Here is a 26,974-nt window from a genome sequence, read left to right on the forward strand (position 1 = left end):
CATTTTATGCTTGAAGGATTCACAGATCAGTGTTAAGGGGTCCTAATAAATGACTGGACTAAAAACAAGTGAAAAAAGGAAGCAATGTCCAAAGACAAAGTTGGATGATCTTCAGAAAGCCAGGAGAACCTGCAAGAAATTACAAGAAAATGTGTCTGTTTGGAAGCAAAATATGAAGATATGAAGGATGGCTCAGGACTTTTTCACAGTAAAAATGAATTTATTGACATTGTTTCTTGTTCAAGAAGATTTCAGATTTGTTACCAGATCAAAGTCTAAAAGTCTAAAAAAAGAAAACAGAAAAATAAAGTGTTAATAATGAATTTCACAGTTCTCTGTAATATGGTGTGTGCTGAGTCAGATGTAGTTTAATTAGATGTGGGGATCTTAAAGAGGTTTTTTTCAGAGGTATTTTAATGAAGGCATTTACAGTGAAGGGTTATGTGTAAAACATTTAAGGATTACTTTCATCCACCAGGTGGGACAAATCTATTCACAGTAATCCTGACTTTAAGTGTGTATGCTTAATTTTATTGCCTACAGGTTAAACCAGTTAAAGACACACACACACACACACCAGTCAAGTATTCATATCTTGTGGGAACATCTAATTGACATAATGGTTTCCCTAACCATAACTATGAAAAATGAATGCCTAACAATAACCCTAAATTTAACAAACACCCAATTTAACCATTTCCCTAAAGTCTCAAAATGCCTTTAACTTGTGGGGACCAGGATTTTGGTCCCCACAAGTAAAGTAGACTTCCAACTTTTGGTCCCCACAAAGATATGAATACACACAGCGTGCCGTCTGTTCCGTTCATGCTGCGACCTGCTGCTCCTACATTTCTGCTCATCTTTGATGTGTGTCAGGTCTTTAACAGCAGCGGGACTGGGGCTTGGGGGTAAAGACAGGGCTCGAAACGAAAGTTACACCACAGCGAGACCTCGCAACAAAACACCCCGCCTCCTTCCGCCCCTGAGCGCTGCGCCTTCTCTCTTTCTGGAAATCTCTGACCTTATAAGGTAGGAAATTAAACCAGAACCTCATTGGTGGACGGGAGACAAGGTACAGGTAAACGTTTGGCCTTGTTTGGGATGTGCTCGGATGTTTGTGAGAACAGCTCTTGTTTCTATTACTTCAGTTTACCTTAGAATGTAATTTGTTGTTGCAGATAAAAACACCCTGTCAGAAACACGGTGCAAAGGCCCACTGTGGCTGACACGTCTGCAGTGATAGTGGGGCCAATCAGCTTCCACTTAAAAAAATGAAATGATAAAAACAGGAACACACTTTGTGCACGAGACTTACATGTTAGTTTACATGCTGCAGTCATTAATGACACATGAGAGGTGCCACACCTCTGGTCCCGTTGCAGGTACAGACCCCCCCCCACATACACACACACGTACACACAGACACACACTATAGGGGGCAGTGATCTTGCACCAGTGAACATTTCGACATTACATTCCTCCTTAGAGTCTAACTTACAGTTGTTGAACCTTTTTGAACATTTGTGCACTTCCACATGTGTGATGTTCAATGAGGTTTAGTCCCTGAAAGCCTTTGGTTGTTTTTCCAGTACTGCTGTGGAAGACAACAGGTATTTATTTAAGCTGTGCATTCATTATTGATAGACAATCATATCATGTCAGGAAAAAAAAATGACAAGGAACTTAAGTGAGTCATAATTTAAAATTAGTCATTTCATTAGACAGCTCTTCATAATAAGTGGAGGATGTTAGTGAGTATGGTCAGTCAAACTGTATTTTCCATTTTCTGTTTCATTATCAACATTTATGATTTATGCACTTTGTTTTATAAAAAAAATTCCATCCGGGTTGTAAAATAGCAAATTTCTTTCTTTTTGATTCAGAGCGACTCGCAAGTCCGCGTTTTTACGTGGAGCACTTGAACACCGCGCGAGGAGGGGGCGGGGCCGTTGGCTTACCTGCGAAAAATAAAACTGGGCCGATCCCAGGTGGAGTCGACGCATCCTCGCTGATCCACGCCTGAGCAGCAGGAGCGCTTGACGGAGCGGACAGCCGGCTGAAGACGCGACGAAGAGGAGCGGAGAGGTGGTGTTCTTGTGGCCCCTCCTGAGCAGCTGCTTGTTTTGTGAAGGTGTCGAGAAGGAGGTGGTGGAGGAGGACTGCTGCAAACACGAACGCAGGAAGGCGACTCATCACTCCTGCAGTGCCTGTAGCTGAAAATCAGGTGTGTCACCTCGTTTCCTGCAGGTAGAGAGATAAAAATGCTGTAGCGAAGACTTCAAAGTAAGAAATTAAGAGATAAGATATGTAATGGCTCACACCTGGGCAGGTTCTCTCGTCAGGTGAAGCGCGTGCTCCATTATCGTCTCATTGACTGCGGAATTATTTCTACAACAATTTAAAGTGACTTTTTTGTATTTGTTGGCTGAGACGCGAGCTTGCAGACGTGTTTGTGTTCTCACACCTGTGAAACCAACAATCAGAGAGCTTTACTTCGACGGGCTTTAAACCTTCACAATAATTCAGAACTTTAGCCTCAAACAGCTGAATAAACTTCATGTGGGTTAAGTTTTATTTTGGTGGCCTGTATGAACTGAGTGGAAGGCTGCATGAAGTGATGACGATGACAATATGGCACAAACACAATTTGAAGTAATTTGAGGTACCGAGAGCTCATGTTTGCCTTTTTTACAGAGTTTAATGCAGTTTTTGTCATTGTTGCACAAGATGAGGAGTTTGACTTCCTTCATGTAACAAACTGCACACACCCAGCTGCTATGTCTGTCTGCAGGGCACAAAATTGGAGAGCAGACACCAAAGAGGACAAAGAGCAGTGCAGCAGCACATGAATTTTTATTTTTTTTTAAATTGTATGAAGGGCATATCTTGCAAAAACCAGTTGCTGATCATAATCAATTCTTCCTCTTTTGTAATTAAACTTCACTGTGACCACAAAATCAGCCAAGGTCCTGCAGAAAAAAATGCCATCTCACCCTCAGTGTCAGTCAGCTCTCTGCCTGTTACACAAAGTGAAATGCAAAACATCTTCGGCTTAAAGTTGACTTTTCTGTTTTGACCTGTTTTTCACTCGTCCATCTACATCTTCCAGCCACGATCGTTTCACATATCAAACATCTTGTGACTGCAGTCACATTTTAAACAATTCTCAACAACATCTCCTCCTCAGTCTGTCACCCCACCGGCCTCGTATCACCAGCCAGGCTTCAGACGACAGGACTCGTGTTCTGTGTTAGGTAAGAGCCACAGAAGCCCGGATAAAGCCGGGATTGACTTGCGGCCAAGAACAAAAGAGAGCAGGCGAGTGGAGGAGATGCTGAAAACGTGATGAAGAACACTAGAGAGGTGGATTAAACGGGCCCTTGCAGACAATAGGAGAGCATGTGCTGTGTTTGAGGGTGGATCTGTTTCCAGATGTGGTCAAGCTTCATCCCGACCTCAGCGGAGGTTCACCAGGACACGGCTTACGATAGCTAATGTTTGGATTTTAATTATAAAAGGAACAGAGAATACTGAAGTAGCTCATTTTGTTATTTTGTTCCACCGTGTCAAAATGTGCAAAGGCACTGTGTGCAACTTCCTGAGGAAGTTGGCCTGTTGGTGGCTTCATCAAAAAAGCCGCATGCATGTGAATCTAAGAAGTTTAGAATAAAAGACTTTAGCCGTCATAGCTTAGCTTCACGCACACGACGCTCTGCAGGATTTCAGTCCTGAATTAAAGCAGAGGAAATGTCAGTGTGTTCCTCTTCCTCCCCCACTTATCTTCAAGACTTTGAGCACATAATGAACTTAGGAGAGACACAGATGACACCTTGTCCACTGATCCCTTTTATCCCTCAGTCTAAGCGCACTCGCACACGCTATCTGTGCCTTTATCTCTGCACAAAAACAAACACACACACCGCTCTGCTGTTTTTTTGCATCATCCACCCTCTGATCCAAGAGACGTCGGCTCCTCTGAATGAGTCTCAGCATCGAGGGTGTGCAGGCTGCGCTCATGATGAACGCTCTTACAGCCCAACTTATCATTTCAGGATCATTCGATAAAACCGACCTGCATTTATATCCTTAATCGGTGAAGGATGGTGTTGATGTGTGGAAAACTTTATCTTCTACCTACAGTATCTACACTGAGTCTGATGTTTTGAGATCTTTCCCGACCTCTCTGCTTGGAGTTCAGTCATTTCTGGCCTGCGTGATGCAGCTGAAACATTGGTTTTCTAATGTTTGATTTTTCTAATATGACTTCAGGAAGGGGAAATGTTCCACTAGCTTAAGTCATCTAAAGGCTTTGAACATCAGGGGTGAGAACTGGTTCCAAATAGTTTGATCTATGAGAAGCTTATCATCTCCTTTTATCAGTGCTGGTTTGTCTCTTTTGTGCAACAAAGTGGAGTTGTTTCACGCTTCAGTCACAGACGTGCCTTTTTCTTGACAGAAAATGAAACGGTTGTTTAGTGGGCATGACTCAAAGCTCTAAGCTGTAAGTAAAAGATTATATGTTCATCTGAACAAACTCTTTTAATGGGGGGGAAAAACTGGCTGTCAATAACTTTAATTTGCATTCACCATGTGCAAATTTTCTTGGCAAGGTCACATCCAGTTGATTATTTATTTAGGTTTTTAATGTCTTTCAGGGCATTTCTTTTTCTTTCTGCAGCCCCGAGTACTTCTCCAGGGTGTGGCTGGGGAATAATCACATTTCTCCACCTGTCCAGACTTGCTCTGACATTCCTTTCTACCACTCTGAGTGCAAAAGCGTCCGTCCACAGACCTCCGTCAGGCTTTTTACATATAGGCTCTACACAGAGCAGCATAGCTGCACATTTATCACCTGTGCTGGAACAGAGGGTCACGGATGATGAGCAGGAGTCGGGAATTTGTGGAATTCTGTGTAATGAGTTGGTGAGGAAGGAATGCGGGCCTGATGGGGAACAAAAGATGGACAGGTAGAAAAATAAAAGCAGTCGTAGAACAGAGCACAGCTGAAAAGAGATTAATCATTTTGTCTGACTGCGATGAGCCTCAGGTCAATAATGTGATCCTGACATTAGTATCTGGGTTGATTGGCTGTCCCAGCTCTGGTTTAAAGTTAAAGGTGGTTGCAGGAAAAGAGGCTACATGGTCATAATGACACTGCGGGGAACAGCTGCAGAGCAGATGTCCAAACCTGTGGTGCAGTTCTCATCATCTTCAAAAAGAACACAAACGCACACACATAAGATGAGGTAGCACAGTCCTCAGTATTGGTGGTCTGATCTGAATCATTAATCTGAATATTTTTATTTACTCAGAGTTATCTCATTTGTGTCTTTAATTCAGTTACAACACAAAAGAGACAACAGGAAGGATGACGTGCAACAAAGCTGCCACTGTGAACACACTGCGTTCAGTGTCGTAAGCCTGCCTTTATGTAGAAATCTTTCAATGAATCAAACGTGCACAGTCACTTCGATGGTCTTAAATCTTGCACAACAATAAATGGAGTTTTTTGTACAGGCTGTGTAGATGACTTGGACTCATGAGTCATCTGCATTTTAAATTGTATTTTTGCCTCGACTGTGGTTTTGAGGTTGGTAAACTCTGCAGAGTCTCTGGGAGCTTGTGATTCGAGACTCAAGAGTTTGTTCGCTGTACCTGCAAGAAATTCTGTCAAAATAATCCAGCGCATCATATCTCTAGCCCTTAATCTCACAGAAACGGCTGCTGTAAAGTAATGTGCGTACCCCTCTGTAAGGAGGTATTTTTAATTCTCACAGAAAGTTATTTTTTTAATTTATTTTTTGCCCCAATAATTTCAGTGCTCTTGTCTGTAAAATGTGAAAGATCAGACTGTCACAGTGTTTTGATATTTGTTAAAATCCTCTTGTTCTGTTTGTTTTGTTTTTTAAAAGCTACCATGACTGATGCAGACAAGTTCCTGTATGGGGACCGCAGTGCGCTGACCGACCCTCTGGCTCAGGCCGACTGGGCCACCAAGAAGCTGGTGTGGGTCCCCAGTGAGAAGATGGGTTTTGAGGCCGGCTCCATCAAAGAGGAGAAGGGAGACGAGTGCATGGTGGAGCTGACGGACTCTGGCAAGAAGGTGAAACTGAAGAATCAACAAGCCTGTGTTGCAGTGTGTACTTTTTACTGTCCCAGCCTTGTTCAGCAAGCCTGACTCTGCTTCTGTTAATCTCAGGTGAAATTCAACAAGGATGACATTCAGAAGATGAACCCACCCAAATTCAACAAGGTGGAGGACATGGCGGAGCTCACCTGCCTGAACGAGGCCTCTGTGCTGCACAACCTCAAGGAGAGATACTACTCCGGGCTCATCTATGTGAGTGGGCAGGGATCTGTTTTTGTTGCATTTTAATGTCACCGATCTTCCTGAAATCGATGTTGCTGCTGCTCCTCGTCGACTGATTGGTCTCATGTTGTCTCTCGCGCAGACGTACTCCGGCCTTTTCTGCGTTGTGATCAACCCGTACAAACACCTGCCCATCTACAGCGAGGAGATCGTGAACATGTACAAGGGCAAGAAGAGGCACGAGATGCCCCCTCACATCTACGCCATCACAGACACGGCCTACAGGAGCATGATGCAGGGTAAGGCAGCTGTAAAATTAGTTTTAAACGCGTCCATACTCCATCAGGTCAATGATGTACCGTACAAAGATGTAATTAGAAATTTATTGGCATGCTTAAGGAAAAAATGTTTAAAATGTCACACACTTCACCTTAGTTTCTGATCTGGAGTCTCATCTTTCTCTTTTACAGATCGTGAAGATCAGTCCATCCTCTGCACGCAAGTCTTTCTCTTTTTTTGTTCATTTTTTTTTTATGTTTTTGCAAAAACAAATTACAATCATTGCATCATCCCCCCCCCCCTTTTGTTTGCGCTACTTTTTTTTCTTTTTCTTTTTTTTTTCTTCCTTGTAGCGGAAAGTTTGACATCATGCGTTATATCCAGTGCCTAATATTTAGTCTAGGAGTTTCATTTTCAGAGCAAAACTTTAAGCTTTTTTTTTTCTTTTTTTTTTTTAAATTTGATGTCTCAGTTTTTAGAAGTGTGTCCTCCTTCATGCTAACACTGTAGTAAAGCTTAAGGAGGTCTTCCATTAGACACTTGACTAAATTATTTGATTGTTCTAGACTCCAAAGGCCATAAAAACACTGTCATTACCTCAGTTGATGGTGCACCTGTCAAGACTTCGTGAAATAAAACAAAGCACATGACACACAGAAGCAGAGCGTGGAAAAGTCCACCCCACAGTCACTGGGGTTTGTGGGCATTAGTTTATTCACAGCTGTCTTAAAGTCTGAAGCAAACACCACCACACCGGGTTTGGTATCTGTATGAGGTGTGTAGTGGTATGTCATGTTGGAGTCTTCATCAATGTGATGCTGACAAGACAAAGAACACTGCATGTTCAGATGTAACTTTGCAACAGATGTTATTTTCTCCTGGCAGACCTTCCACACAGCCGTATTTGTTCAGTCTTTTTCTAACTATACTGTTGTGAACTTTAATATTTCAAGTGGTGCGCGGTCTGACTTTGGAGTGGCTCTCCTGGGAAGATTGTCAGTTTTGAATGCTTTGTTTGGAAATGACCGTATAACCCCACGCTGACAGGCAGCAGCATCTGATTCTCTAAAATCGCTGCTGATGTCTTTCCTCGTCGTCACCACAATGACTCGCATCTGAATGCGTCAGACCTGCAAACCCTCGAAACTTCTGCTTTTACAGAGGCGCTCAACACTCTCTGATGATCGGTCAATAAAGTGCATTTAAATAGCGGCACCTGGCTGCTACTTACAATCTTAATTCCTGTACAAGCAGCAAAGGTGTGCTTTAGTTTTTCACACACTGCTTCTGCATTTTGGCTTAGTTTTTATTAAATAAATGTCTTATGCCTTGAGGTTATGCTGATATAAATCCATAGACTTCCATCTTATATCACTTTAACCTCAAACTGCATCAGTATTTACTTAAATTTCTGCAAATTGATATTTTTCTGTCTTGTTGTTGCTTTTACGTCAGTTATCAGTTCTAAATTAATCATAATGCACGTGTGTAAATCTCTCTGCTGCAGTGGGGAGTCAGGAGCAGGAAAAACAGAAAACACCAAGAAAGTCATTCAGTATCTTGCTCATGTCGCCTCATCCTTCAAGTCCAAAAAAGACCAGGTTAGTAAATCATCGTCGCTTCCTTTTGCACAAACGTTGAATTACCTGGTCCTCCCTCCCCTCTTCTGACATCAAGTATCAGTAGATTTCCTTGTTAGTCCATCTGTTTAACGTGATTTACTCGAGGAAGCTGTGTGCGACCGCATTCCTATTTCAGGCCTCGACGTGCCCGCCTCACCTCTGCGGCGGCTCCAGCTGAAGCAGAACGCAGATGTGTTTGTGCACGTGTGTGTTCATGTACTACTCATGTTAAATGTAGGTTATTCAGCAGGACCGGACACGAGCTGCTTAATTAATCATTTCTTGAGTCACCAGGTGACAGCAGGTTTCCTCTGCAGTCATGTAATACTTGCACTGAAGATGGCATCAAATATGTTCAACTTTTCTTTTTTTTTCTACTTTTTCTCCAGGGCTCTGCTGTGTTGTCACATGTGAGTTCATTTATGACCTCCATAAATGTCCACTTAAGTTTTCTCTACTAACCAATTTTGTTTTCTTCACATTGAAGAAAATGCATTCAAGATTACACAAAACTAACCATTATAATGGCTTCAAAGGAGCAGCTTGGGGAAATGTGCTTTCTGGCTGAGGAAAGACCATTTGTATCTTCATTAAGATCAAGCAGTTAGCTTTGGAAAAAGACTTAAAGCATGTGGAAACTGCAAACCCACAAAACATGTTATTTCATCTTAGTTTCAGCTGTATGACAACACAATTTTACCAAGCAGGAATGCACAAAACTTCCCATTTAAAAATGGCACTTTCCATATTTTGTATTTATAGTTGGCTGTGTACAGGGTGTAAAATGATAAGATTAAGATTAGTAACTTCCAATCGAGGCCACTCTGATGGTTTCAACTGAATATTATTTTACAAATTTGAGTTTTATTGATTACATTTTTAATTAACCAGATGTTTATGATCAACAACTCAGCAATTTGTTCCAAAAACTTAAAGCAAATTTTAAAAAACCTAATCCACAAAGGCCAATAACTTTTTCTTTTCGCTCCTTCCAGTGCTGCACTTTCTCACTGATTCTCGTTATATTTGGGTTCAGTTTTTGCCTAATGATAAAGACGGCTACACTGCAAAAATAAAAATTTCATTCACATTAAAGAATCTGTTGTGGTTTGAGGAAATAAAGGGAAACGAGACAAACATTTCCCACTCCACCCAGCAGCAGTTTGTTTTTTTTTTTTTGTTTTTTTTTTTTTGTTTTTTAATAAAAACTCTCTCTCTGTTTGCTCAGTTGCTGCGATTTGTCATTGTTGTGTGACTGTATACAGATTGTTGGAATCTACCTGCATTTCCTTTTGGGGTTTTTGACTAACCTGCATGTGTGCTGCTTGTGATCCCTTGTTTGTGCATGCATGGACAGAAAATCTTACAGGGATTTTGTGCTTGAGCGGGCTTGCTGTGCAGTGGGAATGTGTGCTGGCATGTGCAGGAGTGTGTGTAATAATGCCTTTTCCTGAGGGTGTTGTTTTAATTGTGCAGACACAATTGTTTATAATAAAGTAAATAAGTTGCTGCACACTTGTTTTCCACTCGCTAGCCACAGAGCTGCAGGAAAAGTGGTCTAAACTTGCGCTTGCTTAACCAGCGTCCATCTGAGTGTCACATTAAACCACTAAATCCAACTGTGTTGTGGCTCCGACTTCTCTCTGTCAGGGGGAACTGGAGAAGCAGCTGCTGCAAGCAAACCCGATCCTGGAGGCCTTTGGCAACGCAAAGACTGTAAAGAATGACAACTCCTCAAGATTTGTAAGAGCTGCTCTTTTTCTATTTTCTTTAAATTTTCAAAACAAGCTTTGAAAAGGGTTCAAACAGCAAAAGCTACCAACTTTTTCTGCCTAGCATGTGTGACGCAACAACACTTGACACTTAGGATGAATGCAAAAGTGCTTGAAATGAAGGCATCCGGACTTCTGTCTGTAGTTCTTAAAGATGTTTCTCCTCTGATCCAGGAGGTCTTTTCAGTTTTTAAAAACTGATGGAGAGTCACAGATAATTAACGCAAGTTAGATACCAAGTCCTGAGAGTTGCCGATCCACCCACCCTGTAAACATTCAAGTCATTAAGGGTCACATGAGCCAAGGTGTGAGTGGGGAAGAGATTTCAAGACTCCGTCGTAGATCTGAGAGCTGCTGTTCAGTGATGCTCATTCACAGTGGACCTAGATGGCCTCATTCACTCCTTTGAAACAGTGTAATGTGTGAACGTCGTTCATTTCAAGCACTTAAACTACTGCAACCCGGATGACCGGGAAATCGGTAGACACAACCAGGGTTTTTAAATCTTTTCAGTCATAAACTCGGGACACATTTTGGGAGAATCACATTGACATTTAAGAGTCACGTTTTTTTTTTGTTTTTGTTTTTTTTTAAGTTTTATTGTCACATGTGCAGTAAAGACACTTATTTCTGTCCGATAAAATTATTCCCTCCAAAACACCAAATCCCCAAATAAACATGCATAACCAAAACAAATAATTTAAAAAAAACCCTCCAATAGTGTAGTTTTCTTTTTGTTTTGTTTTTTGTAGTTGTATTTCTTAAATAGTACTTACAATAGAAATATCAACTTTGAAAGAATCTGAGCTACAAAAGGTTATCTACATGTTTATACAACTACCAGGAAATGGTCCACCTTGGATCTCACACTGGTGAAAGATGCTGCCTGAGTAGAAGTTCCTGCTGTTTGGTCCAAATGTGTTGATTATTTTCAGACAAAGTCTATAAAAGTTTGGTGAAAATTGACTTAATGTCTTTTTGTGGTGGATTTATAAAAAAATCTTTTTCAGGGAAAATTCATCAGGATCAACTTTGATGTCAATGGTTACATCGTTGGAGCCAACATTGAAACTTGTATCCTTTTAAAACTTGATTTCTTCTGGCCTAATCTGAAAAAAAGAGCTAATGTTCCCGTGAACTCTTACACCTCTTTCCCAGGGGCGGCATTGACGGTGAGCCAAGCGGGGCACTGACCACCCTCACAAATGTAAAAATTCTGGAGGCGTTTCTGCTCTTTGCCAAACCTTGAACCTGTTAAGTTCTGATTTATGCATCATTAAAAGTAGTCTGGACATTTGGCCTTCCTGTAAGAAAAGGACTGAAGTTCAGATAAAGTGATGAATAAAATCTGAGGGCTTCAAAGGTGCCAAACAGATTAAATTAATCACTTTACCATGAACTGTTTTTTTCTTATAGATGACGCTGTGCTGCTGCTCTTCCTTTTGATGTTTTGTCCTTGATTGAATTGTCAGATCTTTTGGAGAAGTCTCGAGCTGTGAGACAAGCTAAAGACGAGAGGGGCTTCCACATCTTCTACTACATGCTGACGGGAGCTGGGGAGAAGCTGCGCTGTGAGCACTGAAACCCTTTTCTTTGAATGTAATGAGAGGCTGCACAGAGCCAAGTCACTGTGCCAGCCCTGCCAGCTGCATGTGCTTTAAATTTTTGATCACTGCAATCTATGAAGAACTCATAGTAATGCATCAGAAATGGCCGACTTGGGCCGCGATGATGGAGCTTCACTTTTTCTTCACTCCGTCGTTACAGCCACTGCGACTGCAGAGCTCTGTTTGCGGTTGAGCCAATGCAAGGCCCAACTCTTCAGCTTTACAGAAATAAAATGAAGAGTACTTGGTGAATAAATCTGTCTCTCCTTCTCGTTATTATCCAGCGGAGTTGTGTTTGGAGGATTACAGCAAGTACCGTTTCCTGTCCAACGGACATGTGACCATTCCTGGACAGCAGGACAAAGACCTGTACGCCGAAACCATGGAGGCCTTTAACATCATGAGCATCCCAGATGAAGAAATAACTGGTACTTATAATTTTGTTTATTTTAACTATCGGTTAGTCTGCAAGTTAATTTTGTGACTAATTGATTTTAATAATGCTTTTTAAGGTTTTCCACACACGTCTTACCTGGTGGTGGTGTTGTGGGTTTTTTTGTTTTGTTTCTCAAATCTCACATTTTTAGGCATTTATTTTAAATTCCAAAGAAATGCTATTTTATGTTTAAATAAGATGGGTGACAAGTTCAAGAAAAGACTTTAATGCATGTGATTTGGTGTGACATCACCATGATGCTGTTGCACAAACTTGGGAAAGGCTAGAAAAGCTTTGGGAAGTTGGGTTAAGTCGTGTATAGAGTAGACATACTACTTATACAACTCAAGGTTAATTTTAGTCTGAACAACCTTACACCGTGGACTCCTACACCATTCAGTTGTTGCGGGCTGGGTCGACCTGATGTGTCTCGGGAGGTGGACGTCAGGTTATGTGTAAGGTTACAGCGCAGGGTTTAAAAATTGCGTTCTAGTTATGCCTTTGATTTCCCAGATAAGTCCGAATATCTTTTGGGTGTTTTTAATTTGCGAGGTGACCAGACATGCTGACATTGACTTTTGTTTCTTGGTCAGGCCTGTTGAAGCTGGTGTCTGCCGTGCTGCAGTTGGGGAACATGACTTTCAAAAAGGAGCGCAACTCTGACCAGGCCTCCTTGCCCGATGACACCGGTATACGCATTTACACACACCATCATCGTCTTGTCCTCTATGCGTGCCTTCAGCTGCATGCCATTTCATTCACGCATCAACCTTTGCATGCTCCAATATGATACCCGTGTTTCACCCCCAGCTGCTCAGAAAGTGTGCCACCTACTCGGCATCAATGTGACCGACTTCACACGAGCCATCTTGTCTCCAAGAATCAAGGTCTGAAAATCTGTGATTGTTGTCGTGTCATGTCATTTTAGGAACACATTTCATCCACATGTGTCCTGTTCCTTTCTCCAGGTTGGTAGGGACTATGTGCAGAAGGCCCAGACTCAGGAGCAGGCCGAGTTTGCAGTCGAGGCTCTGGCCAAAGCCTCCTACGAGAGGATGTTCCGCTGGCTGGTCATGAGAATCAATAAGGCCTTGGATAAGACCAAGAGGCAGGGAGCCTCTTTCATTGGTATCTTGGATATCGCTGGGTTTGAGATCTTTGAGGTACATTTAGACTTAAATATTGTCTGTTTGATTTTGCATCCTGCAGAGAGAGGAGAGGGAAAGTTCAATCAAAATAATACAAGCACATGAGTTTAAATACCAGGGATCCACCAGCCGAAACAAGGGACAATCAACTTCTGTAACATGATAGCAGTGAGAGTGAAAGGGAAGGTTTACAAGTTGAAGATGCTCAGATTTTCATCGGGGGTGAGCAGAACAGTCAAGATTACAAATGAGTTCGTCAGAGAGGGAGAGCCCAGGCTGAGTGGTTTGGACACAGAGATGAGGGATGGTGAATATACTGGACAAAAGGATGTTAAAGATGGAGCAGCCAGGTAGGAGAAAAGGAGGAGGACCACACAAAAGCTTCATGGATGTAGGGAGGGACATGCAGAGGGTTGGGAGTAGGAGAGGATCTGCAGTGGTGAGCCTTAAAGGGAGCAGCCGAAAGATTTAACTTGTGTATATACTTCTATACTACACCAGGTTTAGCAATTCAAACTGTGTAACCTCATGATTTTTCAGCATAAATATTATAAATGTAAATTATTTAAAAAATAATCAGTTTATTTCTACAAGGGAAAAATGTTTTATTTTCCATTTACTGAAACGACTCTGTCCTTTGTGGGTTTTTTTCTTTTTTTCCTTTTTCCCCCTGCAGCTGAACTCGTTTGAGCAGCTCTGCATCAACTACACCAACGAGAAGCTGCAGCAGCTCTTCAACCACACCATGTTCATCCTGGAGCAGGAGGAGTACCAGAGGGAGGGCATCGAGTGGAGCTTCATAGACTTCGGCCTCGACCTGCAGCCCTGCATCGACCTCATTGAAAAACCTGTATGTTAGCTTATAGTTGTCATTCCTCCTCCGGCAGTAACTGTCTTAACCTGGAGCGACGCCTCTGATTAATTACGTGTGTTCTGCAGAAATTTCCGCTTACGTTCTTCACAGCAAACAGTTGTGCAATAATTGTGGCATGGAAACCAAACTTCATGATTAAGTGGATTCCTCTGAGGTGTGTGTGTGTGTGTGTGTTTGTGTGTGTTACAGGCCAGTCCTCCTGGTATCCTGGCCCTGCTGGATGAAGAGTGCTGGTTCCCCAAAGCCACTGACAAGTCGTTTGTGGAGAAGGTGTCTCAGGAGCAGGGCTCACACCCCAAGTTCCAGAAACCCAAAAAACTCAAGGATGATGCAGATTTCTGCATCATTCACTATGCTGGAAAGGTCAGATGTGAAATCATTTTAATTTAGTCTTAATTAGTATTAATTTTAATAAATAAATGATACACAACAACATTTTTAGTAGTAGTAACTGAAATCTTATAAATTCTGTTCCTGAACCTGTAAATAAGCCTTGAAATCACTGTTGCTGTATTATCTCACAAGTATACAAACTACTTTGGGAGTGATGTATTATAAGTTTACTTTGTCCATGTATTTCCGGCTCCTTACTACTTTGCTATTCTTAAATGATGAGTGTAATTTTCAGATACTCTAACGCTGTATTTGAGTCAGATGACGGTCACTTTGATGTTTCTTCCAGTTTTTGAAAGGGAGTTTTTCCTTCCCACCGTCGCAGAGTGTTTTCTCGTAGATCATCTGATTATTTGGCTTTTTTTTTTTTTTTTTTTTTTCCTGTTGCAACACAAAGCACCTTTAGGCAACTGTAACTTGGGGATTTATAAATAAAACGGAAAAATATTAAGGTCACAACTTGAGTAATGTACTTTCTACGTGCCACTAGATGGCAGCAAAATGACAGCCCACACAGCATTCATCCATCAGTGTATTTTCTGAACCGCTTATCCAGTTCAGGGTCGTGGAATACAAAAACACGTTTACCAGGTGCATGATTTATTCATTGCAGCAAAGCATCAGGTTCTATATAAAATGGGGCATTTGAAGCACAAACTTAAAAATAAGGCCGAGGTTGCTGATCATCCTGTGTTTTACATCCGTCTCCTGCAGGTGGACTACAAGGCAAACGCATGGCTGATGAAGAACATGGATCCTCTGAATGAGTGTGTGGCCACTTTGCTCAACCAGTCTACAGACAAGTTTACCTCTGACTTGTGGAGAGATGGTAGGTCATGTGACTGACTTTATCTGTGTATCCAAGAGGCCCAGTTCTTTGAGTGTGAGGCATAAAAATTTAGATTCACTAGTGTCAGCACCATTAAGAGCCAAGTCACACAATGATCAACACAGCTGAACTCAGTTGTGCTCTGTGCATCTTAACAGTGGATCGTATCGTCGGCCTGGATAAGGTGGCAGGAATGTCGGACTCTGCGCAGGGTGCGTTCAAAACTCGAAAGGGTATGTTCCGCACCGTGGGTCAGCTTTACAAGGAGCAGCTGACTAACCTCATGACCACCCTTAGAAACACCAACCCCAATTTTGTCCGCTGCATCATCCCGAACCACGAGAAGAAGGTACTGAATAAACAAACTGATGCCACACTCGATGAATTTCTCAGCACTGCAGGTGCAGATAGACTGTTGCATCAGTCACGTGTCGTGATTAAAACTGATCATGTGCATCTGCCAACTTGAGCCTGTTTATCTGAACCGTGAAACTGACAGCATTTCTAGGATTAATAGACAGAACACATGAATCCATCTTTTCAATCGTTTCTTCCTCCAGGCTGGGAAACTGGAAGCTCACCTGGTTCTGGACCAGCTCAGGTGTAACGGAGTCTTGGAGGGGATTCGGATCTGCAGACAGGGCTTCCCCAACCGCATCGTCTTCCAGGAGTTCAGACAGAGGTAGGTTTTTTGTTTGTTTTTTTTGTTTTTTACAAAAAAAACAAACCCAAAACAGCAGATTGTGGGGTTTTTTTTTTTTTGTTTTTTTTTTCTGTCATCTTTTTTTAATTTTTTTTTATACATTTATATAAGAGGTTTAGGCTCATTTTTTCCCACTGCTAAATAAACTCTCCCATGAGGGCATTTCATACAAGAATGATGGGCTGTTATTTAAATTGTATTCATTCTTTAAATGCTGTAAATGTTGATATCCTAATTAAACCACCTCAGTGTCTAAGTAGAACAACAGCAGTCCGAATGCTAAATAATCTCCAAATTATTTTCTCATTAACTTGAGGCAACAACTTGATTTTTATTTATTTAATGTGCAATTGGGGAAAATATCTCCCCTTTAGGAAATGGTTATATTAATTTATCTTGCAGTGCAAAAACTAAAAATGTAAACTAGAGCAAACCACACATCTGGTCAAATCTACATACAAATCCTTATTCTTAGTTTTCTTGCAAATAAACAAACTGAACCAGTCTCACAACATACGTAGGTCACAAACTTGAAAATAAATGATCTACATTCGATTTTAATCAGAAGTGTTCAGGATGTCCCATTTAGTTCTGCACACTCAACACGTCAAGTACACAACACTTTGTTGTGTACACTTTATTTTGGGGGGGGGTTTCCAAACAGGAAAGGACAGAAAAAAACAGCCTATTTGTTCCATTACATGGATTTGATTTTACAGATTAGTTTTGACCCTGAAAGTGTCAGCCTTTTTATCTGCTAATTGATTTAATGGTGATCTTCTCTCCCAGGTATGAAATCCTCACTCCTACCGCTATTCCAAAGGGATTTATGGATGGCAAGCAAGCCTGTGTGCTCATGGTAAGAACAACACAATCAATAGATCAGCTGTAGAAGCTTTCAATTTATCATAAGAGCAAGAGGACTCATCACAAGTCTTGTTTTGTTTCACTGAAACACTTCCCTGTTCTGCTTGTCAGATCAAAGCCCTGGAGCTCGACTCAAACCTGTTCCGCATCGGTCAGAGCAAAGTGTTCTTCAGGGCTGGAGTCCTGGCCCACCTGGAGGAGGAGAGGGACATAAAGATCACTGATGTGATCATCAGCTTCCAGGCCTGGTGCAGAGGATATGTGGCCCGCAAGTATGAGACATCAGCTATTTTATTTTATTTCAGCTAGCACCTTTGCACATGGGCAACATTGGAGCATGCTGTGATTTCTTACTCAGTTCTCATAATCTGGTCTGCAGGGTAATCTTTATTTGTTATTCTAATTATAGAGCGTTCACCAAGAGGCAGCAGCAGCTGACAGCCATGAGGGTTATCCAGCGAAACTGTGCCGCCTATCTCAAACTAAGGAACTGGCAGTGGTGGAGACTTTTCACCAAGGTAACAGACGAATATTGGGTTTTGTTTTTTTGTTGTTTTTTTTTTTTGTTTTGTTTTTTCATGGGTGGGGTTAGAGATATGACTTGGGACAAACGTAAGCAGACCAGATTGATTGGTTTCAAGGCCACTCCTTGTGTGACAAATGACATTAATTATTTTAGAAAACTTAAAGTTTAATTAATTAAATTAGTTAATTAGTTTTAAGAGTTTACCTGAACTTGCCAAACTGTCTCCAATCAGGTGTTGGTATGTTCACTCTTTTTGCTTTCAGTTTCTCTTGAGTGCCATTTAACCACTTTTTTTTTTTTTTTTTTTTTTTTTTTTCCCCCTTCTCCCCTCCTCCAGGTGAAGCCTCTGCTGCAGGTGAGTCGGCAGGAGGAGGAGATGCTGGCCAAGGAAGAGGAGCTGATTAAGGTGAAGGAGAAACAAGAGAAGGCTGAGGAGCTGATCAAAGAATATGAGGCCAAGCAGCAACAGGTAAGAATCACATATTAACCTTTTTGATCAGTTAAATTTTCTCTTGTGTGAATGTGGCAAAGTTTAAACTGAGAACATAAAAAAAAATTCATAACACACATGTCACAATGAGAAGTCTTCTGAAGCTTGGAGATTTAACCTTTGTTCTCCTCTGGTAGCTGAATGCAGAGAAATCGGCTCTTCAAGAGCAGCTTCAGGCTGAGACGGACCTCTGTGCCGAGGCTGAGGAGGTGCGATCCCGTCTGACCATCAAGAAGCAGGAGCTGGAGGAAATCCTCCACGACATGGAGTCTCGCCTGGAGGAAGAGGAGGAGAGGGTCGTTCAGATGCAAAATGAGAGAAAAAAGATGCAGCAGAACATCACGGTCTGTAACGTCCTGGCGACGGGCTTTAAGAGAAATCAAAATGTTCTTTTGGAAAGGTTATTAATATCATTTATTTGTATTTATTGGTTCATACAGGAGCTTGAACAGCAGCTGGATGAGGAGGAAGCAGCCAGGCAGAAGCTCCAGATGGAGAAAGTGACTACAGATGCCAAGCTGAAGAAACTCGAGGAGGGCATGATGGTGCTGGATGACCAGAACAACAAGCTTAACAAGGTGTTGTACATCATGCTAACATCCCCATACTGATGATTTCACAATACAAAGAATATTTCTTTAACCCTGAAATATTCCAGCAGAATAACAACAATTTAAATGTTCATATGTTTTATACATTTTTACCTCAGGAGAAAAAACTGCTGGAGGAGAGGGTTTCCGAGTTCACCACAAACCTTGCTGAGGAGGAAGAGAAGTCCAAAAGCTTGCAGAAACTCAAGAATAAACATGAAGCCATGATCACAGATTTGGAGGGCAAGTGTTTATCATTGAGGTTGTTTTTGAATCTACTGTGAGTCGATTGCAGTTTTTCCTACTTTATTTTTTTCTTCTTAATGCAGAACGTCTGAGAAAAGAGGAGAAGGTGCGCCAGGAGTTGGAGAAGAACCGACGTAAACTTGAGGGAGACTCGACTGAGCTCCATGACCAGATTGCAGACCTGCAGGCCCAGATTGCTGAACTCAGAGCTCAGCTGGCCAAAAAAGAGGAGGAACTCCTGGCTGCACTTGCTAGGTTAGTCCAATACTTACTTCATTTAGGGTAGGGTTACCCTAACCCTAACTAACAAAAGGAAGACTGGCTTTGTTTTATTAACTCTTTCTGCCTAACCGCCAGGATTGAGGAAGAATCTGCAGCCAAGAACACGGCCCAGAAGAAGATAAGAGAGCTTGAGGCCCAGATCTCAGAGCTCCAGGAGGACCTGGAGATGGAGAGGCAGGCACGGTCCAAGTCTGAGAAACAACGGCGAGACCTCGGAGAGGAGCTGGAGGCACTCAAGACTGAGCTGGAGGACACTTTGGATACCACTGCAGCACAGCAGGAGCTGAGGTGACAGTCAGGCTTGCATAGATGTGACCCAACAATTTATTGGAAAATGAGATGACCGATTCCTTTCAAGTTCTGGACCTTAAGTCTGTTTATGTTTACTTGAACAATACAAGTCTGTATGTTAGGAGATTCAAGACTAAGATAGCCCTTCATCAGTTACTGAATGTAAACGAACTGTTTGAGATTTGTGCTCCTGGTCATTTATTTCCTCCTCCTGTCCATGCAGGAGCAAGCGTGAAAGTGAGGTTGCCCAGCTGAAGAAGACACTCGAGGATGAGGCCAAGGCTCATGAGCAGCAGATGGCCGATATGAGGCAAAAACACAGTCAGGCATTCGATGAGCTCAACGAACAGCTGGAGCAGGCCAAAAAGGTTATTTAAAAACTGGTCAGAAGATGGTGTCAGCAGTCATCTTAAAAAAAATAAAAAAATAAAAAATAAAAATGATGTTTGTTGCTCCTGCAGAACAAAGCATCAGTGGAGAAAACAAAGCATGCCCTGGAGAGCGAGTTGAATGAGCTGCAGATCGAGCTGAAGACTCTGACTCAAGGTAAGGGGGACTCGGAAAACCGTCGCAAGAAGGCCGAAACCCAGGTTCAAGAACTGCAGGTCAAACATGGAGAAAGTGAGCGCCAGCGGAAGGAGCTCGCCGACAAGATAACAAAGATGCAGGTATGACTAGTCATCTGGCAGGGGTGATTTAAGGGGTAGAAGGTTGATTTAACTGCTTGTACAGGGGGAGGATGTAGCTGCAAGTGAATTGTTATTTAATGGACTTCTTTTTTTTCTTTTTCTTCTTTTTTTTTCCTCCTTCTTTCATCATATCTAGTCAGAGTTGGACAATGCAAACAGCCTTTTGAGTGCAGCAGAGGGCAAGAACATCAAATCCAGCAAGGACCTTTCTTCAGTGGAGTCTCAGCTGCAGGATGCACAGGTGAAAATGCCAAAATTCATTATTACTTCTAATGAAAAGGGTTTATTTTTTTTAGTTTATATGCTATAAAACTTGGCTACACATATTATATTCAAGGACAGAAAATGCAGAAATAATAATTTCATGTTACTTTTTTGTATAAAGAAAAAGATTTTTAATAAAAGTAATTCAGGGTGGACATCACTGGTCGAAGTCCTGAGCAAACCAGTAATAAGTTATTGTACTTTTTGGATTATATTGTTCTATTTCCTTCACTGAACAGGAGCTGCTTCAAGAGGAGACTCGTCAGAAGCTCTCCCTCTCCACACGCCTGAGGCAGCTGGAGGAGGAGCAGAACAGCCTGCGGGAGATGCTGGAGGAGGGGGAGGAAAACAAGAAGAACGTGGAGAAGCAGGTTTCCACTCTGCAGACCCAGGTCGGTCCACAATGCAATACAACACAGCAGCCAATAGAGATCTTCTCCTCTGCTGTAACCTTGATTCAGTTACCACAGATCAAGAACGTCTACAAATGTTTCTTTTTCCCCCGCCTCAGTTGGCGGACATGAAGAAGAAGCTGGAACACGAGGCCTCGTCGTTCGAGGGGGCCGAGGAGAACCGCAAGAAAATCCAGCGGGAGTTGGAGAGCATGACACTGCAGCTGGAGGAAAAGACGGCAGCATATGACAAACTGGACAAGACAAAAACCCGTTTACAGCAGGAGCTGGATGACCTCATGGTGGACCAGGACCATCTGAGGCAGATCGTGTCCAACCTGGAGAAAAAGCAGAAAAAGTTTGATCAGGTATCAAAGGGCCATAAGAGCAGACTGTTTCCTACTGTCCTAGTGAGATGTGATTAGTGGTTATATTTCTTTCTTTAATATGCATATAAAGTCGGATTGTTGTTGTGTATGAAGGATTGTTTGCTCAACACAGTAACGGAGAAAGTAAAGAACCGAGACGTTGACAAAAAGTCATGTACCTCTCACACATAATCGATTTTAAAATATTACGGGTGTGGTAGAGTAACCTGATTTCTCAGCCACTTGAGTTGAAGAAGAAAGTGGATCTTTTGCTTCACAAATGAAGCATTTTATTTCTGCTGTTCTTCTCCTGTTAGATGCTGGCAGAGGAAAAAAGTATTTCTACTCGGTACGCTGAGGAACGCGACAAGGCTGAGGCTGAAGCCAGAGAGAAGGAGACACGAGCACTGAATCTGGCTCGTGAGCTGGAGACCATGACGACCCTGAAGGACGAGTTGGACCGAACCAACAAACAGTTCAAAGCTGAGATGGAAGACTTGGTCTCGTCCAAAGACGACGTCGGCAAGAATGTAAGACTGTGCCGGCGTCCTTTACTTGTCCCAGCAGAAGTTGGTCATGAGCAACACTTTACTCAAAATCTGTTTATCAATGCAAACTGCTCACCTTCAGGTTCATGACCTGGAGAAATCCAAGCGTGCCATGGAGCAGCAGCTGGAGGAGATGAAAATCCAGCTGGAGGAGCTCGAGGATGAGCTGCAGCTCACAGAAGATGCCAAGCTACGTCTGGAGGTCAACCTGCAGGCCATGAAGACCCAGTTTGAGCGAGACCTGCAGGCCAGAGACGAGCAGGGAGAAGAGAGGAGGAAGCAGCTTGTTAAACAGGTTCCACAGAGAATTTACAAACATATTATGGCAAGCAGAGGAATCTTTACAAGAAAGCACCACACAGGGATTGAGCTCGCTGTTTGACCCCCAAGCTGGTAGGGGGAGCTCCTTATTAAACACTTGCTTGTGCTACACAAAACAGCTTAACCGAACTCACTTATGGTACTGCATCTAAACAGCAGCACATGTCCCAAGGCATGATGGGAGAACTCTCTTAGCTCCCCCAACACGTCACAAAATAATTACTTTCCAGATATATAATATTTGGCTGAGCCATGATTTCTTTCTTACCCGTTTTAACCTCGAAGGTGCGAGAGATGGAGGTTGAGCTGGAGGATGAGCGCAGGCAGCGCGCTCTAGCCCTCTCATCTAAGAAGAAACTGGAGACGGACCTGGCCGACCTCGAAGCCCAGATCGATGCTGCCAACAAGGGACGCGATGACGCCCTCAAACAGCTGAAAAAACTCCAGGTAAAATATGCAAGCATGCATCCATAAACACAACACAGAATGTAATACAGAGACTTGTCACTCTAAAATTAGACTATTATACACTTACAGATGCCATAAAACCAATTACCACCCATTGTCATAGTTTTTAATTTTTTGTAAAATGAGCTGACAGCCTGTATTTAAAGGTTCACCTTAAATACATTTCATGTCCACACTCCAGGCCCAAATGAAAGATATAATGAGAGAGCTGGATGAGCTTCGTTTGTCCAGAGATGAAGCTGTCAATGAAGCCAAAGAGAGTGAGAAGAAGCTCAAGACCTTGGAGGCGTCTATGCTGCACTCCCAGGAGGTATGGAGATGAAATGGCGATTACAGAGTGATGTAACTGTGTGAGGAAAATTAGCCAACATAACTGATATTTAAGAGCTAGACGCTTCTTGCAAAGCTTCCTCAGTGATGACTTTATGTATCCCAGTCTGCTTTTCTGGAGTCAGAACTCTAGAATGGGTCTTCATTTAATGCAAATGATGACTCTGAGAACATTTTCAATGTGTTGCAATCTTACTGTTTACATGTAACTCTGTAGTATGTTTCACTTGTGCCTAATATTTCCTCCAGGAACTGTCCGCTGCAGAAAAACTCAAGAGACAGGCTCAGACCGAGAGGGATGAGCTCCAGGATGAGCTGAACGGCAACAACACCAAGATGTATGAATGAAATACTGGCGCGTGTGTGTGTGTGTGTGTGTGTGTGTGTGTGTGTGTGTGTGATCACGAATGGTAAAATTAAATATGGAAACTCAGATTTCAGGAACAACTTTGAATCTTACTTATGCCTGCACAGGCTACAAGTTTCTCTCGGGACACTATCACATTAAGCGTCACCTTCTCTCTTCCTCATTTGTTTGCAGTTCTCAGCTGACTGATGAGAAGCGAAGGCTGGAGGCTCGTATAGCCGAGCTCGAAGGGGAACTCGAGGAGGAACAGCTCAACACTGAAATGGTCAATGATCGCCTGAGGAGAAGCACACAGCAGGTAGACACCTGTTTGATTGTTAACATTAAATATTTGCCCTACTTATAAAATAAGATGTTAAGTGTTTCTATTGGTCATCAGTTATCACAGAAATAAAGTGAACACTTTAGTTGAGTAGGTTTAAGAATACATAAAACCGGTTTAAAAAAAAAAAAAAAAGGGGGGGTTGCCTTTCATGAGTCTGCCACAATATCAATCATCAGAATACTTTATTAATCCCGAAGAAAATTATGTGGGTTACAGTTGCTCCAAGATGGTAACAGTGACAGACTAAACTATTTAAACAATTCAATATGTTAAGAACAGCACTAATATATACAAATCACTTAATTATAAACATCAAGAATTTACAGAGGTGATTATAAATAAATATCAAGAATATTAGAGGCAGAATGTATGACATTTGACTCTAACCTGTGAACTTTGTCATTTGCTACTTTACTGTAGAGTGTGTGCCAAAAGGGTGTAACTATTGCAGTGTGTTAGATGGAGGAGTCTTACAGGGAGATGGCTACAGGCAGGAATGATTTCCTGTGTCGTTCAGTGGGGCTTTTTGTAATCTCAGTCTCTCGCTGAACGTGCTCCTGTGATTAGCCAGCGCGTCATAGAGTGGGTGGGAGGTATTCAGCATTGTCTTATCTTGGACAACATCCGCCTCTCAGACACCACCCCGAGGGAGTCCAGCTCCATCCCTATAATATTACTGGCCTTTTTGGTCACTTTATTGAGTCTGTTGGCATCTGTGACCCTCAACCTGCTCCCCCAGCATGCAACAGCATTGACCACAGCTGACTCGTAAAAAATCCGGAGCATTTCCAACAGATGTTGAAGGACCTCAGCCGCCCCAAAAAATAAAGATGCTGGCCTTTCCTGTAAAGTGCAGTGGTGTTTTTAACCCAGTCCAGTTTGTCTATGTATACTCAAAGGTATTTTTAGTTCTCCACAATGTCCACAGACTGAGACCCAACATGAACAGTTTATGAAAGACTCCACAACATTCACGAAACTCCAGCGTTTACCTCAACATTTTAAAACCTGCCTAACCTGGTTGGTAATTTTGCAGTTGTTGTGAAAAGTTGGTTGTTATGCAAGTTTATTCATCTGTAAAGTGTTTAGAAAAACTGAGTTTGAATTGTTGAATTGCATCTAACTTTAACTATGAAGGCACTGGATTGGTTACAGAATATGGCATGTGGTTATCAGCAGTACGGTAACTCTCCTGTGTGTCTGACACAAGGTCGATCAGCTGACCTCAGACGTGAGCACAGAGCGCAGCAACTCCCAGCAGCTGGAGGGCGCTCGCTCACAGCTGGATCGCCAGAACAAGGAGCTGAAACTGAAGCTGCAGGAGCTTGAAGGAACCATCAAGTCCAAGTACAAGTTCACCATCACCAGCCTAGAGGCCAAGATTGCCCAGTTGGAAGAACAGCTCGACACAGAGTCAAAGTGAGGGGCGATGAAATGGACCGTTTGTTTTATATACTGCATTGGCTTTCCTACTGCAACATATCTCTCGTTTACTGCAGGGAGCGTCAGCAGGCCTCCAGGCTGACGAGACGCACAGAGAAGAAGCTGAAAGAGGTGCTGGTACAGATTGAAGACGAGAGGCGCAACATGGATCAGTACAAAGATCAGGTTAACCCAATCACGCTTTACTTGTAATTTCAAAGTTATTCAAGGACTAAGACATCCTGATATTTAAGCCTGATTCCTTGCTAATGTGCTTGTTCCCACACTGACTGTTCTCCGCAGGCTGAAAAGGCAAATAGCCGAATGCGTCAGCTGAAACGTCAGCTAGAGGAATCGGAGGAGGAGTTGACAAGAGCCAATGCCTACCGCAGGAAGCTGCAGAGGGAGCTGGATGATGCAACTGAGTCAGCAGACTCGATGAACCGTGAGGTCTCCTCTCTGAAGAGCAAGCTTAGGTAGTGGCATTTGTCGGGGAACTCATGTTTTTTGTTTTGTTTTGTTTTTTACATGAAAATTCTTTTGTTTCCAAAAAGGAAATTTGTTTTATATTCCATGTTGCCGACAGTACAGACATTATAATGACCACGTGCATTCAAAGCACAAAATCTACATTGATTGTAGGCATGGCTGCTGCACTAACTCGATGTCCACCATCCTGTAGGCTGCTATTAAGAACCTTGAAACTTTAAACTTGCAATATGCAGAGTGTCAGAACAAGTCCAGGATATGAGATGTGTCACACAAAATTCTCCTGGACTGTTTAAAACAAATGGTTAGTAATGACAGTGTTCGGGTTAACAGCTGAGCAGCGCTCGCCCCATTGAGGCGACATTTGACGACCTTGCTGAACACTTAATGATGAGTTTTGACACCTCAGTATAGATTAGTAAAAAGGCCCATTAGAATAGTTTCCTAGGTTTTACAAGGGTAGCTGAATAGGCAGAGACCACCCTCACTAACTTCTGATGCAAACCCAGTTGTGTTCTGCAAGTCCTGAAATATGACACAGACCGCTCAGTTCTTTAAGGGGTAAAGAATTAAAAGCCGTCAAAAGCAGCTGAATTTACAGAATGTCATTTAAAGGAAGCCTGCTACGTTATGCATTATGGGAAAGTGTACAATTGAGGATTTTCTTAAAGCTTGAGGCAATCAGGACTAAAGTACAAAGTGAAGGATGCCCAAAATCCAAAAGTGCTACACTTGTGTTTTAATGGTTTTTCCTTTTTCTTAAGGCGTGGAGACGTGTCTCACACTCTGCGACATAACCTGAATCGTATTGGGGACAGCGACGATGATAGCGGACTCCCGAGTGAATCATCTGAACGTGCAGCTGAGTGAAAAGCAGGACGAGAAGCCAGGAGGGAAATTCGGACCACAAAAATAATGCATATAAATGTAACCTTGCATCCCCTCCCTCCCCTCATCCTGCTTTAAGTGTAATGCATTTCTATTTGGCCAAATCTTACTCATGTCAGCAAATGTTTTCTATGAAAGCTTTACATAAACTTTCTTAGTATATTTTTCTACTTAACGTGTATGTCATGACACATATCACTGTTTAAACAAACCTTCCAGTTTATCTGAGATGGAGGTTGATGTGTTGATTTAAATGGGGGGGGGGAGAAAAAAACGTTGTCACTTTGTGCTAGTTTTGGACACTCTGGGAGTTTTTGTGCTTCACACTGTGCTGGTGTCAGTATAACGTTGGTACTGTATGCCCTTCCTCACTCTGTTAATACCTCAGCCAGATTGCACAATCCCAACTCAAGCACGACTGAAATGTTCAGATCTTTAAGTGGAATGCAGTAATATAGGTGGTTAGCCCCCACGCACTGGCTTTATACTTTACTGGTGTTGGGTCATCATGTATTGGATCTGTCTCCTGTTTTGTGCTATGCTTTGCAGCTGAAATGGTTTCTATTGGCACATTAGTTTCTACCTGCTGAACTTGCCCTATTTTAGGTAAATACCTGCCACTGTATTAATCAAGAAATTACAGGACACCGATGCCAATATTGTAAGGCTGTTCTACATTTTATAAAATGCCTTAAATGAAATAAATGGAGAATAAATGCATCTGAATCTTGTGTCTTGTGAGATTATTCACTTTGAGCTGTAGTTGATTCAGAGTTGGCCTTTGGGCTGCTTTCTGTAATCATGTGTCCACTTTATAATGACTGAAAGGTTCTGTGGG

At 42.3% G+C, this 26,974-nt stretch overlaps 1 protein-coding gene and 1 long non-coding RNA gene across 3 annotated transcripts; one reads left to right on the forward strand and one right to left on the reverse strand.

The window, feature by feature from the left end:
• LOC146572852 (uncharacterized) lies at positions 1 to 2,218 on the reverse strand. The gene is made up of 3 exons (XR_014892763.1): positions 1,959 to 2,218; positions 1,499 to 1,594; positions 1 to 129 (listed from the first exon to the last, which is right to left on the reverse strand). It is a non-coding gene; the product is annotated as an uncharacterized LOC146572852 (long non-coding RNA).
• LOC146572853 (myosin-9-like) lies at positions 1,992 to 26,856 on the forward strand. Of its 2 annotated transcripts, XM_085277288.1 has the most exons (43): positions 1,992 to 2,224; positions 5,913 to 6,103; positions 6,200 to 6,340; positions 6,453 to 6,609; positions 6,781 to 6,808; positions 8,097 to 8,190; positions 8,601 to 8,621; positions 9,862 to 9,954; positions 10,994 to 11,057; positions 11,456 to 11,554; positions 11,875 to 12,018; positions 12,620 to 12,715; positions 12,837 to 12,913; positions 12,995 to 13,189; positions 13,851 to 14,024; positions 14,238 to 14,411; positions 15,156 to 15,270; positions 15,429 to 15,619; positions 15,831 to 15,952; positions 16,763 to 16,832; positions 16,952 to 17,112; positions 17,250 to 17,358; positions 17,704 to 17,835; positions 17,994 to 18,200; positions 18,297 to 18,434; positions 18,566 to 18,689; positions 18,776 to 18,947; positions 19,050 to 19,262; positions 19,489 to 19,633; positions 19,727 to 19,933; positions 20,091 to 20,195; positions 20,458 to 20,610; positions 20,730 to 20,978; positions 21,296 to 21,508; positions 21,609 to 21,821; positions 22,133 to 22,294; positions 22,497 to 22,625; positions 22,895 to 22,983; positions 23,187 to 23,310; positions 24,548 to 24,756; positions 24,837 to 24,945; positions 25,063 to 25,235; positions 26,013 to 26,856. In XM_085277288.1, exons 2-43 carry the CDS (start codon positions 5,918 to 5,920, stop codon positions 26,116 to 26,118), a joined length of 5,883 nt encoding a protein of 1,960 aa, XP_085133414.1. In that variant the 5' UTR covers positions 1,992 to 2,224; positions 5,913 to 5,917; the 3' UTR covers positions 26,119 to 26,856. The 2 variants fall into 2 exon arrangements, with proteins under 2 accessions (XP_085133414.1, XP_085133415.1); XM_085277289.1 differs by lacking the exon at positions 8,601 to 8,621.
• Positions 26,857 to 26,974: the final 118 nt, after the last annotated feature.

This window comes from Mchenga conophoros, linkage group LG6 (assembly GCF_057382185.1).
Source record: "Mchenga conophoros isolate Kocher_MC1m ecotype Shallow Benthic linkage group LG6, M_conophoros_male_GT1.1, whole genome shotgun sequence".
In the NCBI taxonomy this organism is placed as follows: domain Eukaryota; kingdom Metazoa; phylum Chordata; class Actinopteri; order Cichliformes; family Cichlidae; genus Mchenga; species Mchenga conophoros.

Coding starts and splice junctions, on each gene's coding strand:
- LOC146572853 (XM_085277288.1), top strand. CDS start 5,918: ATGACTGATGCAGACAAGTTCCTGTATGGGGACCGCAGTGCGCTGACC. Junction 13,190..13,850: donor CTGGGTTTGAGATCTTTGAG/GTACATTTAGAC, acceptor TTCCCCCTGCAG/CTGAACTCGTTTGAGCAGCT. Junction 17,113..17,249: donor AGAGGATATGTGGCCCGCAA/GTATGAGACATC, acceptor TTCTAATTATAG/AGCGTTCACCAAGAGGCAGC.